General features: G+C 49.8%; 1 protein-coding gene across 7 annotated transcripts in view; it reads left to right on the top strand.

Moving 5' to 3' along the window:
- Positions 1–419: 419 nt before the first annotated feature.
- FLNB (filamin B) overlaps positions 420–16,051 on the top strand; it is a 139,702-nt gene continuing 124,070 nt past the window's right edge. For all 7 annotated transcript variants that reach the window (XM_027522759.1, XM_027522761.1, XM_027522762.1 and 4 more), the window contains exon 1: positions 420–894. In XM_027522759.1, the coding sequence (XP_027378560.1) occupies positions 603–894 (292 nt within the window). In that variant the 5' untranslated portion in view covers positions 420–602. The remainder of the gene's footprint in view (positions 895–16,051) is intronic.

Below are 16,051 nucleotides of genomic sequence, written 5' to 3' on the forward strand. Positions count from 1 at the left end.
TTACCGTTTGAGCTACAGGGAAGTCCTTAACACAGAGCCCACCTAGCACACAGCAATAGCTCAATAAAAGGTCTTATTGAAACTTATTGAACCTGCAGGTGGATGAAATACCCCTCCCCGCCAACCTCTCCCGTGTGACCCATGCCACCGTCCCTGCCCATTCTGTCCAGGTTCCTACCTCTGCACGTCCCCTCACTCTGGAACCGGGTGACCTTCTTGAGAAGCCGGACATCTCCCGCCTAGCTTCCTTTCACCGAGGCGGTGAGCACAGAAGGCGGGGACCCCAGAGGACTTGGGAGTTCGCGGGCCGCAATGCCCGCTTCGAGCGGCAGGGGGCGAGCGTGGCCCGGGAGCGCCCTCCTGAGGGTTGGGACGGGGCGGGGCTTCAGGGGCGGGCCGACTCAGTGCGCAGGCGCGGGGCCAGACGCCTCGCGCGGCCACGGGCAGGCGGGCGCAGAGCAGCCCTAGCTGCGGCTTCGGTAGCAGCGAGTTCGAGCCCCGCTCCCGCTCCGCTTTGGTTTTTTTCGCTCCCCGCGGCCCTTGGGCTTCCATACGCCAGTCTCCGGCAACTCGCTGCGCATAGCGCTCTCCCCGCCGCCAGAATGCCCGTAACCGAGAAGGACCTGGCGGAGGACGCGCCCTGGAAGAAGATCCAGCAGAACACCTTCACGCGTTGGTGCAACGAGCACCTTAAGTGCGTGAACAAGCGCATAGGGAACCTGCAGACCGACCTGAGCGACGGGCTGCGGCTCATCGCGCTCCTGGAGGTGCTCAGCCAGAAGCACATGTACCGCAAGTACCACCAGCGGCCCACCTTCCGCCAGATGCAGCTGGAGAACGTGTCCGTGGCGCTCGAGTTCCTGGACCGCGAGAGCATCAAGCTCGTGTCCATCGGTGAGTGCCCTGGCCCGGCCGGTACCCCTCGCCCTCCAGCCTCCACCGCGCGTGCGCCCCTGTGGAGGCTGAAGCTCCCTGTCGGGTGCCCCACCACCACCACCGCGCCGAGCACCCGCGGGCTCCGTGTGGGCTCCGGGACCGGGGGACATTGTCCCCCGAGGGCGCGAGGACAAAGGGGACCTAGGCCCCTTCGGGAGATCCATCCTCCAGGGCGCTCTCCTCGTGTGCTCGCTCCCTGCCGTGCGCCGGGGCTGTGCGCCTATTGGGGGCGGTGGGTTGAAGGTTCGGGTTGAGGCCGCACGGGGAGAGTCGGGGCTGTGGCATTTCTCTGCAGCTGGGGTGTCGCTGCAGGAGCTGGGGTGTCGCAGCGGGAGCCGGGGGACTGGAAGCCTCAGGTCCGCGGTCCCTGGGGGGTGGAGCCCTCCTCCGGCGCTCCCTGGAGCGCTCGCCCCTCTGCGTCCCGTGGCCGCCGAATGGGCGTTGGCTGGGAGGCCAGGTGGGAAGGCCCCGGGAGGGACTGTTCTCTGAATCCTGGGCCTCCCACCCAGGTGGAGACGGGGACCTGGCGGTCGCCGGAAGGGGTGTGGGCCCCGAGGTGGGAAGGAGAGCCGCGGGGGTGTGTCTTTCTCGCTCCCAGCTCGGCTCTGCCCGCGTTGTCGCCGCCGAAGGTGTCATTCAGAGATGGGTGGTGGTCACAGTAACCGCTGCCTTGTAGGAGCCCCAGCTAGTGCGCGCTGGGTGCCCTCAGCCTTCCCAGTCATCTCGCTCCTCACGCAGCCTGCGAGCTGGGGCGCCGTTAGACCCCTGTTGCAGACGAGGCGGGGCCAGAGGGTTAATGGGCTTGCCCAGGCTAGCGAGGGTCCAGCTGAGAATTGAAGGAAGTGGGTGACAATTAAAGGAGACTTTGCCTTCCTCTCCCCGCCCTCCCCACACCAGGGTCTTCCTGAGAGGGGGGAGGGAGTTGGCGTTGGGTTCCTCTCCCTCGCCTCCCCCCGACCCGCAACGGGGGAGGAAGAGTGGGGGTGAGGTCCCCACTGTGACCTCGGCTGGTTGAGGGCTTCTGGAAGGGTCACAAGGCGGCCGATGGGTGTGGACTCTAAGGATCGGGGCAAGGGGCGTGTAGTGTGTGTGCCCGCGCGAGTGTGTTTGTGTGCAGAGTGTATGTACACAGAGCATGTGTGTGGAGAGCATGTCATTGTGCAGAGAATGTGTGTGCAGCTACATTGTGTGTGTGTGTTTGCGTTCTGCCAGACGAACCTCGTGCCGTGAGTAGCTGCCTCAGGTCTCTTCCTGAGGAAAGCAGGCCTAAAGCTGGGTTCCGAGGCTGAGCCTCCTCGTCCTCTCCACCGCCCTCCCCCACGCCTGTCTTGGCAGGTAGGGCTGCTTCCTGGGCCACCGCCCAGTCAGCCTCCCATGGAGGGTAGCGTCCCTGCCCTGGGAAGCTGTGTGACATGCTGTCGCCTTTGGGGCACCAGTCTCCTGCAAGGAGGAAAGGAGAACCTCAGTTTCTCTGGGAATTATTTTCTTTTCAGATTCCTCAGATCCCTCTGAGGAATCTCAAAGGCCGGCTGGGCTCAACATGGATCCCTTCTTCTTTGCTTTGAAAATGTGTATTTATTTAATTAACTGAACAAAGAAATTTAAAGTAAACCAGGAGTGTCCGAACATGACATGAAATCTCTTTAAAAAAAAAACAAAAAAAACAAAACCACAGTACTAGAAAATCCTGGACCGACTAGTCTGCCAGCTGTTTACAGAGGCTGCAGCTGCCTGCGGCATGGTTTCCCATCAGCGCCCCCAAATTGAGGGCCTTATTCTAGACTTTGTCTGGCCCCATACATCTTTCCCCTTAGCCCTCATGATTTTCATTCCTGAACCCAGCCAGGCCACAGCGACTTCTACCGTCCTGGCATTCCAGGGTTAGCGTTCCCTTCCCTGGTTGTGGTCTGTGGACTTTGGCAGTTTCTCACTATGGACCTCTTCCTACCACAGTTTACACTGTTTTATTTTCTCCTTTTAAATAATTTCTTGGATCATATTCCCCAGAGTGGGATTCCTGGGTCAAAGGGTGTGATCACATTTATGACTCCCGTCACTGGCTGCCTAGTTGTTCTCCAGAAAGATCTTACAGCAAACAGGTTTTCCAGCCTCTGGAGCCTGGAGGGAGAGTTGCCAAGGGCCAGGACTCCCTGAGGCGGTAATGCCTGAGGCCTCTTCCCTCTGCTCCTGGGACTGTGCAGGGTAAAGGCCCTTCAGAAAAAAAATCACATCCTGCGAGGACTTCAGTTCAAGCTTTCCCTGCTTATGCTGTGTTACATTGTGCTGACGATGACAAATGAGCTCCAAATGAGTGTGTTCTGTTGATGACCCCGCTGATCGCCACCTTGAATCCTTGAGATCTGGTTTCCTTGTCTATGTAATGATCTTCCCACCACTTCCCAGTCCAGGCCAAGTGCTTAGAAAATGGTTGTTATTACTGGGGATGGTGGTTAATATCATTGTCTTCAGTCGAGTCAGTCGAGTCCGACTCTTTGTGACCCTGTGGACTCTAGGTTGCTACTCTAGGTTGCTATCTATGGACTGTACTGCGCCAGGTTGCTCTGTCCATGGGATTCTCCAGGCAAGAATACTGGAGTGGGTTGCCATACCGTCTTCCAGGGGATCTTCCTGACCCAGGGATTGAACCTGTGTCTCCTGCATTGGCAGGTGGGTTCAAATTGGGGAGGAGCCTGGTAGGCTACAGTCCATGGGGTCCCAAAGAGTCAGACACAACTGAGCAACTTCATCTTTCACTTTTCTTTACCACTAGCACCACCTGGGAAGCTGGTTAGTATCATTGCCTCTATTTAAAGTTGGGGAAACAGGAGTGAAGTAACTTCTTGTGAGTGTCACCCAGCTGGTGAATGTTGACTGGAACCTAGGTCTGACAAGTTGTTGATCTTGAGGCTTAACTGACCTATTTTTCAGGGTCAGAAATGAGTAAAATACAGCCCCATTGTCCCACCAGAGAGCTCATATGAACACAAAGTTTTGTAACTCTGGGGTGTAGGGGTTATGGTTGGACATCCATGCATTGAGCCTCTGACCTTGAACAAAGGGAGGGCTTAGGTGAGGGATGAGAACTCTGAACTGTGAAGAGGGTCCATGAGATGAGTGTCATGTCAGGAAGTGAGCAGAATCAGTTTGCACCTTTTTTTGTTTGCTTGGTTTTTTGCTTTTCTCTCTCCTTCCCTTCTCTTTCCTTTGTGCTGTGCTCAGTTGTGTCTGACTCTTTGCACCCTCGTTGTCTGTAGCCCGCCAGGCTCCTCTGTCCATGGAAGTTTTCAGGCAAGGATACTGGAGTGGGTTGCCATTGCCTTCTCAAGGGGGTTCTTCCCAACCCAGGGATCAAACCCTCATCTCTTGCATCTCTTTCTTTGGCAGGTGGTTTCTTTAGCACTAGCACCAGTGGGAAAGCCTGAGTTTGCAACTTATATCTTGTTTTGAGGTGAATTTGTTGAGGGAATAGCTGCCCTGTCTTCAGTGGTTTTGTTGTTTGTTTGTTGGAGATTCCTACTACCAATGGGAGAAATTTCCCTCCTGTGATCTGGGAAAGTAGCTATGCAGGTTTTTGTATACTTTGGGTAGCTCCCAACAACATAGGTTGTGGGACTCATGAGAGCTGGGTATAGGCGCCAGTGTGTGACATAGGTGGTCGGATGCTGAGAGCAGTGTGGCTTTTCTGCCTCGAATTCCCTGGCTGTTGTTTGTGTGTGTGATTCCTTGTAAGGTGGGCCCATCCTCGGCTTCATCCCAAAGTTGAAGTTACTTCTTATACCCTGGGCAGTTCATAATGAGGCCTCAGCATATTTAATTCCAGTTGTCTGCCAGGAGCTGGCAGGTTTATTTACTTGTTTTTCCAAAAGCTTTTCTGATCCTGGGCAGTGCAGCCAACTTGGAGAAGGAGTCTCCCAACCCAGGAATGACAGTCAGGGCAGCCTAGAAATTTGGGTGGTATGTTTTGGTTTGATCCTTTATATAAAGGAATTCTTTCCTTTTTTAATGGATGTGGTCTGACCCTGATGTTTGCTTAAAGTACCTGTGCTGGGCCAGCACCCCAGAATAGGCGGGGTGCATGTTCCTAAGATCTCCGGTCACTGGGCAGAGTTTCCAGGGTGGTAGGTCACTCACTCCGTTTTCTTTCCTTTCGTCCCACTCCCACCAAAATAATGTGCAAGTAATAGTAAATCCTGCTCTGTCCTGTAAATATTTAGCAAACACCAGTGTGTCTTTCAGGCAGTGTAGTTCACATCTAGAAAGAAAAAGAAAGTGTTAGTCGCTCAGTCGTGTCTGACTCATTGCGACTCCATGGACTGTAGCCTGTCAGGCTCCTCTGTCGGGATTTCCTAGGCAAGAATACTGGAGTGGGTTGCCATTTCTCCCAGGGATTGAACCCAGGTCTTCTGCATTGCAGGTAGATTCTTTACCATCTGAGTCACTAGTTCTCATCTAGGAAAGGCTTAAAGAGCAGCAAGATAGCAGGCTTCCTGAGAAGTTTCTGGGCTACTTGTAACAACGTAACACATTAGTGTCAGTTTGTTAAGAGCTAGGATTCTTGGTTCAAATCCTACTTGCCACTAAGTAGCGATTAAGAAACTTCTGTGCTTTGGTTTGCTTATAGCTTAGATCGGGATAATAGCTACTCCTTAAAAGGTTGTTGTAAAAACTAAACAAGTTAATATTTTTTAAAGTGCTCAGAGCAGTTCATGGCACATGAACTGTCGGTGCTGTGTGTTTGGTTAAATAAATAAAGTGCTGTCCAATAATATTCTCAAAAGTCACACTGGAGAGTTTGCACACCGAAAGGACATTTAAAATTGATACCATGCTGGGGAGACCAGCTTGGTTGGCTAATGGCGATTCCTGTTGCTCTAATAGGGTTATGGATTGCCCAGAGGGTGTCCCCTCCTTTGCAGGGGGTGACCTCTGGTTGTGTTATGATTTTTTGCCTCCAGGACCCATTCATTCCGGCTTTGTTTCTGAGAGCTGGACAGGAGTTTGGAGTGGCTGGTCATTCCAGTCTCCCACCCGTTCAGGAATCCCAGGGCCAAATCATTTCCAGATGGTAGTTCGACGTCTGCAAGCTCCTCCAGCAATGGTGGGGCCAGCATGCCAGTCAGCAGCTGCCTTCTTTCTTGGAGAGTCTGTGCTGAAGGAGAGCTTTGATTTGGAGCCAAATTATGTCTCCTGGGCACTCCCTCTTCGCTCCCCACCCGGAGAGGGGGTCCTGATTCTGTGCTATGAAGCCGTATCTTGGGTTAGTCAAGGATGGCTGCCTTGCTCCTTGGGCAGCAGCTGCTCAGGAGCCTTGGGGCCCTGCTTGCATTGGCTCCATGGCCAGGGTACTGCATCGCCCTGCTTTCTCTATAAACGGACTTCAGGGTAGCACATACCTGAAGCTGTTTCTCACCGTCATTCTGACCCATAACCGTTGTGCAACTCTGGTCCACTGCATTAACCTTTCTGAGCCTCAGAAAGGTTTGTAAAATGGAGGCGAATGATAGTTCCTATCATAGTTTTGCCGAGAGCATTCGATTTGAATTGGTTAAGTTACAGCATAATGCTGGCGTCGTCATTATTACTATAGTGGACTTTGTCTTATCCTCAGTCTATTCTCTGGCCAGTCCTGCTGCCGTCAAACGGTGTGTTAGTTATCCCCCTCCCTCCAGCTTGGAATTTCCAAGGTGCCTCTCAAAATCCTTTCTCTCTTCCTTTCCTCATTTAACCAGCATATGAAAGACCAGCCCTGAGCCAGGCTTGGTGCTAGGGCCACAGGAATATAATGAGAGTCATGTCCCTGGCTTGCCTTACTGCTCAGCACAGAGGAGAGACAAGTCAGCAGGGAGTGTCCTTCTCAAACCTTCAGGCACACACAGATCACCTGGGAACTAGAAAATGGGGGCCCGTTAAAAATGTCAGCCTGATTCACTAGATATGGGGTGAACTCTGAATTCTGGTCTTCCAGAACAGACTGGCTCCCAGTTGTCAGTCTGCGGACCACCATGTAATAGTAAGGACTAAGATGACAAGCCCTCTGAGGGGGAAGAGCACCTTCTGTCAAGCTGGACTGGGTAGTTTGGAGGGCTTCCTGGAGGAAGGGGCTGTTGTGCTGAAACCTGAAGCCTGACTATAAGTAGTCAGGTGAGCCCAGAAGTAGAAGAGTGTGTCAGGTGGAGATTGGAGGGGTGGTGGAGAGGTAGGCAGGGGCTGGCTCACAAAGGACCCTTTGAGGCTTGAGGTTGCCAGTAGAGCATCTTCCTTTAGGGAGCCTAGGGGGAAGGTAAGTGAACCCAGCTGAAATGGCTCAGCTAATCTGAGGATCTCTTCACTGTTGCTCCAGTTACTCCTATCAAAAAAGAAAAAAAAATTGAACGTACCCCTTTCTCGTACGTGTATGTTTATAAGCTGTATACATATACCACTGTCAGTCTGTATATTAAATATTACTAAAGTTTAATTTCTTTTTAGGTAGCAAATCCAACTAGAAGATCTGGTTTTTCTTCTGCTGTAATGGATTATGTTTTGCATCCTTGGGGTGCATATACCCTGTTTGGGGGCCCCTGACAGCTTGCATATCTATATTTCCTTTTCCTTTTTTCCCCATATTGTTATTAATCTGTATTTGTTTATTTTTAAAAAATTTACTTGACTGCTCCAGGTCAGGATCTTTGGATGTGGCCGGTGAACTCTTAGGTGCAGCGTGTGGAATCTAGTCCCCTGACCAGGAATCGAACTCGGGCCCCTGCATTGGGAACTCAGAGTTTTAGCCACTGGACCACCAGGAAAGTCCCTGCATTTAGTTTTCATCTTTAATTTTTCTCCATTGAAGAGGTAGATCTATAATTATAACCTCTTCCCCCAACAAATTGAACCAAATGATTAAACCCAATTGGATGAGCCATTTCCATCTAATTGTGTGGTATTTCCTGCTCTTAAAAAAAGATTAAAAACTGTCTTTCATGACATTCTAGGCTTCCCTGGTGGCTCAGATGGTAAAAGAATCCACCTGCGATATGGGAGACCTGAGTTCGATACCTGGCTTAGGAATATCCCCTGGAGAAGGGCATGGCAACCGACTCTAGTATTCTTGCCTGGAAAATTCTATGGACAGAGGAGTCTGGTGGACTACAGTCCATGGGGTCACAAACAGTTGGACACTGTTGAGCGACTAAGTAACACTTTATGATGTTCTGCTACAAGCCATTTTACATTACTATTGTAAATCTAGTTATGCATTAAACATGTTTGATAATCACCAAATGGACTCACGTTATTGTATGATAAACAGCAGTACTTTCTTCTTTGGGGGCTGGGAAAGCGGCCTTGAGTGTATAAGGTGCCTGACTACTTTTCTTCAGAAATTGAGTCCCTGTTCTGGGAAGAGAGTCTGTTTTGACAGAGTGTTGACTTCCTCCTTCCCCCACCGTCCAATCCTGGCGCAGATAGACAGCGTGGCAAGGAGGACACTTGTGCTCCTCTGTTCTTGGTTGCAAGAATGCCCACCATGATGCCCTTCGTGTACCGAATGTTGCTGTGTGCACACATATCTCTAACATAAGATCTAGTGTCTCCCTGTGCCTGCTGTGTGCTAAGCATTATCCTGAGTGCCTTGCTTTGATTACTTCTAATCCTCGTTATGAACCCTGCACAGAGAGTGGCTTTATATCTATTTCCAAGTTATAGATGAGAAAACCAAGGCTCAAATCTACCTCACTTCACATGCCAGCCATGATCCTTGCTTCCATTAAGCTGTAGTTTTGTTTTGTAGTGTCAAAGTTGGGTTCCACACTCAGAAAATAGATATATTGTTGTTGTTTAATTGCTAAGTCATGTCCAACTCTTTTTCAGCCATATGGACTGTAGCCTGTCAGACTCCTTTGTCCATGGGATTTGCCAGGCAAGAATATTGGAGTGGGTTGCCATTGCCTTCTTTAGGGGAACTCCCCAACCCAGGGATTGAACCCACATCTCCTGCATTGGCAGGTGAGCCCTTTACTGCTGAGCCACCGGGGAAGCCTGCAAATGTTACAGTGAGAGATTTTCTACTGCTTTACTCCTGTTCATTTCTATTTTATTTAAAACACTTTTATTTTACTTGAACATTTGGACTTGGTTAGTGTGAAATTGAAATTTCCTTCTATAAAACACAGCTTTGAGGGGCCCATTTGCCTTACCTCTTCTGGCACCATGAAGCTTTCATGGGGGTCTTCTTTCCAGTTCTTGGAGACGGCTCTCTGGTTCTTTCCTGCCTTTTTTTTTGGTTTTCAGGGGCAGTGATTTCATTGCAGGTCTGGACAACAGGGACCAGTTGAAAGTCTTCTTGGGGGAGCCAGGCAGAGCTTTCTTTGCGAGGCCTGGAAGTCAGCAGTGTGGAGAAGGCTGCCTCCTTGCTGCAGTCCTGTGGGGCTTGCAGTGCCCACCACCTGTGGGTATATGGGTGGGCTTTGCTGAGACCCAGCTATACTGGGAGATCCTTGGTGACAGTCGACATTGGCACAGCTGTGCTTTGTCAGCAGTGACCTCACCCCACATCCTTTCCTTCTGCTACCTGTAAACATTAACTGGCAGGAGCAGCAGGGTGGAGGTGGGGCATTGGGTTGCGATTGCCACTGAGCAGAACTTTTCTTTCCTGGCTGGCACTCAGCCTGTATCAGTCGAGCAGCCCTTGTACAAACTTCCAATCCAAGCCAGCTGTTGATTGCTCATATTCAAGGAGCCTGGGGGGCAGGCCCCTTACTGCACCACCAGGGCACCAAGCCGTGTGCTCCAGGCCTGCATTTGTGTCCCTAAGGGGCTTCTCCTGCAGTACAGCTCCTGAGCGATCAAGCTGGTCTTGCTGGCCGTCTCTAGGTGCTCAGCCTCCCCAGAAATCGCAGGGCTGGCTTGTTGAAAGGTCTGGGCGTTAACACAACACTCCTGTTCTCCCTCTCTGAAGGCCCTTTATGCTGGCATGAATTCCTTTTCTCATGGAGATCTGAAAGCTCTTTTGACTAAATGGGTCACCTTTCTGGGTATTTTCATAAGGCTGGTCAGCTTTTGCCACGCCAGACAACTTTTCTGGAATTTCCGTTTAGATATAAAGGCAACCAAAGAGGTTGGAATTATTTGGAACCCCGTGTGGAATTTTGGCTTTTGAGCTATAGGGAAATGGGTGGGGACTGTGGCAGGGACTGTGTAAATTCCCTGCGTCCCATAAATTAAGATTTTGAGATTAGCAGAGGCAGGCAGCGGTCAGCTTTCCTTCAACAAATGGGAGTGGTGCGGCTTTCTGCCTCGTGCTTATGGTGACCCAGGCAGAGGCAGGCCTCCCATGAAGCCAGGGGTATGAAAGGAGTCTCAGTGACTAGAATCAGATTCCTCCATCTCCCCTGCAGCCTCGAAGAAAATAACCAAGTTCTTATCATGCTGGTACTGCACTGCTTGTGCGCACCTCCCTGAAGTGATTTATCAGATATTCTGGGAAAACAAGAATTATTTGGCATTCTACAGCCTGCTGGGAGCACAGCTCAGACTGGTGCTTTTTTTTTTTTTTCCTGTCCTGGACCTTCATAGCGGCACAGGGCTTTCTCTAGTTGTAGAGCACCAGCTTCTCATTGTGGTGGGTTCTCTTGTGGGACGTGGGCTCTAGAGGGCAGGGTCGGTGGCTGTGGCACACGGGCTTAGTTGCCCCCTGGCATGCGGGATCTTCTCAGACCAGGGATCGAACCTGTGTCCCCTGAATTTCAGGGAGACAGAATTTCAGGCAGATTCTTAATCCTGGATCATCAGGGAGGTCCAGCTTGGTACTTCATGCACAGGAAGAAAGTGATTGTTCCCTCAGTGAGGTAAAAGCAAGCCAGAGGAGGAGGACCAGGCCCTGCTGCCCCAGGGGTCCTCAGGTGCTGAGGCCTTGGGGCTCCAACCCTAAAGGGCCTTTGTGACTTGGCAGTTCTGTTAATTGAACAGAATTAGTTCTGGGTTCTGTTTACAGGATTCCTTGTCAGAAGAGGCAGAGGCTGGAAGACCAAGGGTGTGCTGCTGGTGGGACTGGGGGCCGCTCAGTGCAGCTTCCAGCCATCCCAGGGCAGAACCCAGAAAGTGTTCTGGGAGAAGGAACCTTGGTGGATCCTGGCTTGCAAGCACCGGGCAATGGCTTGTCACTTTCCCATCTCCACTACAGCTGGATCTTGGGGAATGCCTCTTCTGCTGGGAAGTCCTTTACAGGAAGTGATTGAGGTGTTACGTTACACTTCCAGAGGGGCACAAATCTCTTACCGTAATCACCTCTCCTCTTCTTAGGACTTTTGTTTGAAAGCCGTGGGGAGTCACAGCCAAGGTGGGAGGGCACCCACAGCTCCCCCCTCCCCTGGTGCCCTTCCAGTTCATAGCTGACTGAGCTGTGTTGGTCTCCTAACTTGCCTGTCTTGTTCTTCTACTGGCTGACGACTGCTCCAGGTCAGGTGCTGTCTCTGGGGCCCTGGGCTTGGCTTTTAGTAGGAATATAATAAATAACTTATCGAATAAATAAACAACCTCCAGCATAGATGGGTTGAATAGTAAGTTTGGTACTTTGACTTGTTTGCAGCGTATTTGCTTTCAAAAAATGTATGATCATCAGGCTACAGAGAAATAGGAGTTATGTGCGGTGGACAATTGGATCTGGGGTCCCAGCAGAACACCTCAGTTTTGGGGACAGTGAGTGGTAGTCGCTCAGTCGTGTCTGACTCTGCGACCCCGTGGACTGGACCTTGCCAGGCTCCTCTGTCCATGGAATTCTCTGGGCAAGAATACTGGAGTGGGTTGTCATGCCCTCCTCCACGGAAATCTTCCCAACCCAGAGATCGAACCCAGGTCTCCCACATTGCAGGCAGACTCTTTACCATTTGAGCTACCCGGGAAGCCCCAAAATGTTCATCTTTTGGGACAGTGATGCTGAACATAAAGAATTCAGCATTTTGTAGTCATTTTTCGAACATCCATAATTTACTTCAACTGTTAGAAAACAAGGCGTTTTCCAGGTTGGCCATGTGAGAGTCAGAAAAATGAACATCAAAAGAAGCCACTGAAAGACACTATGATCATAGTAATAGTTTTGTTAATAGTAAATATATATTGAGCATGTGCTGGTACCAGGCATTGGGATAAATCCTTTTCAATAATGGCTAAATGAAACTCCATTGCAACCCCGAGCTGTGGTTATTGTGGTAACCCCATTACACAGACAAGGAAACTGAGGCACGGCCAGTTCAGCCAGTATGTGGCAGACTGTGACTCGAACCCTCTCCTGAGATTTCAGTCCTCAAAGGAGGACATGTCAGCTCAGCATGTCTTTGAAACTCACTGCTAATAAGTTGGTTTTTTTTTAATGAAATGAAAAGTTGCATTTGTAGTTCTTTGTTTAAAAAAATTTAGAAACAAGAACATAGAAATATAAAGAAAAAAATGCATCACCTGTGAAGAATGTTAAGTCTTTTTTTTTTTTTCTGTTTTTCCAGAGTTTTGCTTTCAGCTCTCTTTTGATCAGAATGTGGAAGAGGGGATGCATTTTCTTAGGAAAAAGACTGTGGGCTGGAAATGTTTTGTGAAATCATTTTGATCATACTGATGGTTGTAACAAGATTCATCCTTGAGTTATTGCTGAACTGTGGTCAGCATTAAAATTGGAGGTCTTGGTTGAGGCTCATCATGGTTTGCAAGTCTCCTTTCGTCTAGAAATATGTTTTGGTCAACCACAGAGTGGGGTGTTGCAGCCACTTCTGTCTCTTAAAAGTTTTTAGTATCAACTTTTATTGGGACTGCCAGGGTCTCTTAATAATAGTAATTATCTTTGGTTACATTGTGACCTTGTCTTGTGAACTGAAAGATACCTGTTAGTTGCTCAGTTCCCTTAGCTGTTTAAATGTCTCAAATATGCTCGGTAACAATGTAGTTGGTTCACTCTGGCCTGCTAAGTTGCTTCATTTGTGTCTGATCTTTGTGACCCCATGGACTGTAGCCCACCAGGCTCCTCTGTCCATGGAATTCTCACCCTTGCCTGCCTGCAGACTCTCAGATGTCTGAAGATTGTCTGAAGCCCTAAGTTGTTCTTTGGTTTCTTGGAGACATTTTCTCAACAGCGCTCAGGACACCAGACCCCTGCAACCATCCTGTCTTGGTCTTGTTTGAGGCAAAGGAGATAGACTGTAAACCACTTTTAAATATAAATTGAGTCATTTCCTCAAGTGCTTAAGAGTATGGGTCAGTTAGACCCTGCTACTTAATACCTAGGAGACTTGCGGCAAGATGCTTGACTTATCCCAGGTTATGTGCCCCAGGCTGTATTAGTACCCCGCTCTAGGTCTTACTGAGGGTAAATGATACAGTTCCTGTAAAGCACTCCACCCAGCCCTTGGTGGACACTAAGGGACCTGAACTGGTGGTCACTGCCTTCCTCCCTCCTCTTAATTCCTGGGCTAGTGGTGGCCACTTTTGACTGGAGGAAGACATGGCCTGATTATCTTCTAAGGGGAAGGGTGGGTCAAAGAAATTGGTGACTCAGAAATTGGTCAAAGATACCTCGTACCTTTTAGGGTGTTTTTTGACAAAGAAGTAGCCTGGATTTTTGAGGGCAGGAGTCATAGGCCAGTGGCATTTCCTAGTCTTCTGGACAAATCTCCCTTAAGAATAGAAAATAGGTGCCAACTGTTCTTGACACAGTCCCTGACTTTCCCTTTTTTCCTGTTTGGCTAGTGTGTATATATACATAGACTAGCTCCTTTGTCCTCCTTCCCTTCTTTAGCCTTTCTTTTTGTCTCCTAGCATGTCCTTTGCTCCCATTTCTTTCTCTCCTGATATTGCTCTCCTGGAAGTGGCTGTAACACCGTCCAGAGTCCAGGTGACTGCTCACGGGTTTGAGTCTTGACTCTGCCACTTGAGAACTGGCTGACCCCAGCTCACTGTTCTGCCTCTTATTGTTGTTCTGTCGCTCAGTCATGTCCAATTCTTTGTGACCCCATGGACTGCAGCACGCTAGGCTTTCCTGTCCACCACCTCCCAGAGCTTGCTCAAACTCAAGTCCATCGAGTCAGTGATGCCATCCAACCATCTCATCCTCTGTTATCCCCTCCTCCTGCCTCAGTCTTTCTCAGCATCAAGGTCTTTTCTAATGAGTCAGTTCTTTGCATCAGGTGGCCAAAGTATTGGAGCTTTAGCTTCAGCATCAGTCCTTCCAGTGAATATTCAGGATTGATTTCCTTTGGGATGGACTGGTTGGATCTCCTTGCAGTCCAAGGGACTCTCAAGAGTCTTCTCCAACACCACAGTTCAAAAGCATCAATTCTTCAGTGCTTAGCTTTCTTTACGGTCCAACCCTCATATCCATACATGACTACTGGAAAAACCATAGCTTTGACTATATGGATCTTTGTTTGCAAAGTAATGTCTCTGCTTTTAATATGCTGTCTAGGTTTGTCATACCTTTTCTTCCAGGGAGCAAGTGTCTTTTAATTCCATGGCTGCAGTCACTGCAGTGATTTTGGAGCCCAAGAAAATAGTCTGTCACTGTTTCCATTGTTTCCCCATCCATTTGCCATGAAGGGATGGGATCAGATGCCATGATCTTAGTTTTTTGAATGGTGAGTTTTAAGCCAGCATTGCATTATTATACTGAAGCCCTGCCCCTCCCACTAACCCTTTTCAGCCCCTAGTGGAGGAGAATGAAGAGAAACCAGTCGTGCTGGAGGAGAGGTGATGCTGACTGCCTTGAACACTTTCCGCCTGAAGCGCAGCAGCTTATCTTAGCTGCTCTCGCAGCCCCAGCCCCACTCCTTCAGCCTGGCTTGTTGGCTGACCTGGCCCTGGGCGCCGCCGTCTTTCTCTTCTAGTCCTGGCCCTTTGACATCTGGGATCATGGTGGATCATGGCCTGAGCCACCTGTCAGGATTTGTGCGGCCCTGTGTGTGGTCTTGAACCCAGCACTGTCTAACCTCGTCTCACGGAGCCACCAACATGTTTTTACAGCAGTTCTTGGGAACTGGACTGCTGGGCTGACAACAGCCTGTATAGACAGCATCAAGATTGCCCGAATGGGGTGAAGGAAGGCACCTGGCACTGCAGACTGTGGCTGCTGAGACCAGGGGATGTGGGAGGTTGGGGGGCAGGCAGCATTCTCAGTTCTTGTCAGGAGTATGCTGGTCTTGGCCCAGACAGACTGAAGGGATCTGTGTCTCGTGTAACTACCTGCTTCTCCCAGTTACCCCTTGAGTGCAGCTGCCTGCTGTGTCCTTTGTTGGGCCACGTTTCTAATACTTGACTTTTAGGGAGTGTCATTTTTTTAGGTCATCTTTTGTGGGGGCAGGGAACATCCAACATCTTTCCCAGAGATAGAATTTGTGGAGGGTGGGGGGTTACTTCACTGAGTGACTAGTGCAGATTTTTATTTTTTATTTTTTAATGATTGTATTTATTCTTACTTCTTTATTTTTGGCTGTTCTGGGTCTTCATTGCTGCACGTTTTTTTTTCTTGTTGTGGCCAGTGGGGGCTACTGTCTACTTGGGGCGCGTGGGCTTCTCACTGCAGGGGTTCCCCTTGCTGTGGCTCCCGGACTCTGAGCCCAGGCTCAGTAGTTGTGGCACACGAGCTTAGTTGCTCTGAGGCATGTGGGATCTTCCCAGATCAGGGATCCAACCCGAGTCTCCTGCATTGGTCGGTGGATTCTCTACCACCGAGCCACTAGGGAAGCCCGATTTTTATGTTTTGATACTGGGAAGATATTAGTCAGCCTGAGTACCATTTGCATGTGATACAGCAAAAATTTAAACCATTATACAATGGCTTTTGTTTCTTTTTCGCCAGCTCTTAAAGTTGACCATCGGTTAGGTGTTATCAATAAGATCAGCTCTGCATCTGGAGACCAGTTTCTGGTCCTGGAAAAGGGCCAGAGCAAGTTGGATTTGTCAGGATTTCCGGTCCCAGGCAGATGGCAGGACCAGGCACTGTGCCCTAACCCCAGGCCTGCTTCTGTCATCCCGGGTGGAGAGCCCCGACCTCTCAGCCTGCTTCCCCATCTGTAAAGTGGGAGATCTGGCCTATGCCTGTGTCTCCCCAAATCCAGTTATTTGTAAATGAACCACCTTTATTCTTTTTGCCATCTCCCAT

Source organism: Bos indicus x Bos taurus, chromosome 22 (assembly GCF_003369695.1).
Source record: "Bos indicus x Bos taurus breed Angus x Brahman F1 hybrid chromosome 22, Bos_hybrid_MaternalHap_v2.0, whole genome shotgun sequence".
NCBI lineage: Eukaryota > Metazoa > Chordata > Mammalia > Artiodactyla > Bovidae > Bos > Bos indicus x Bos taurus.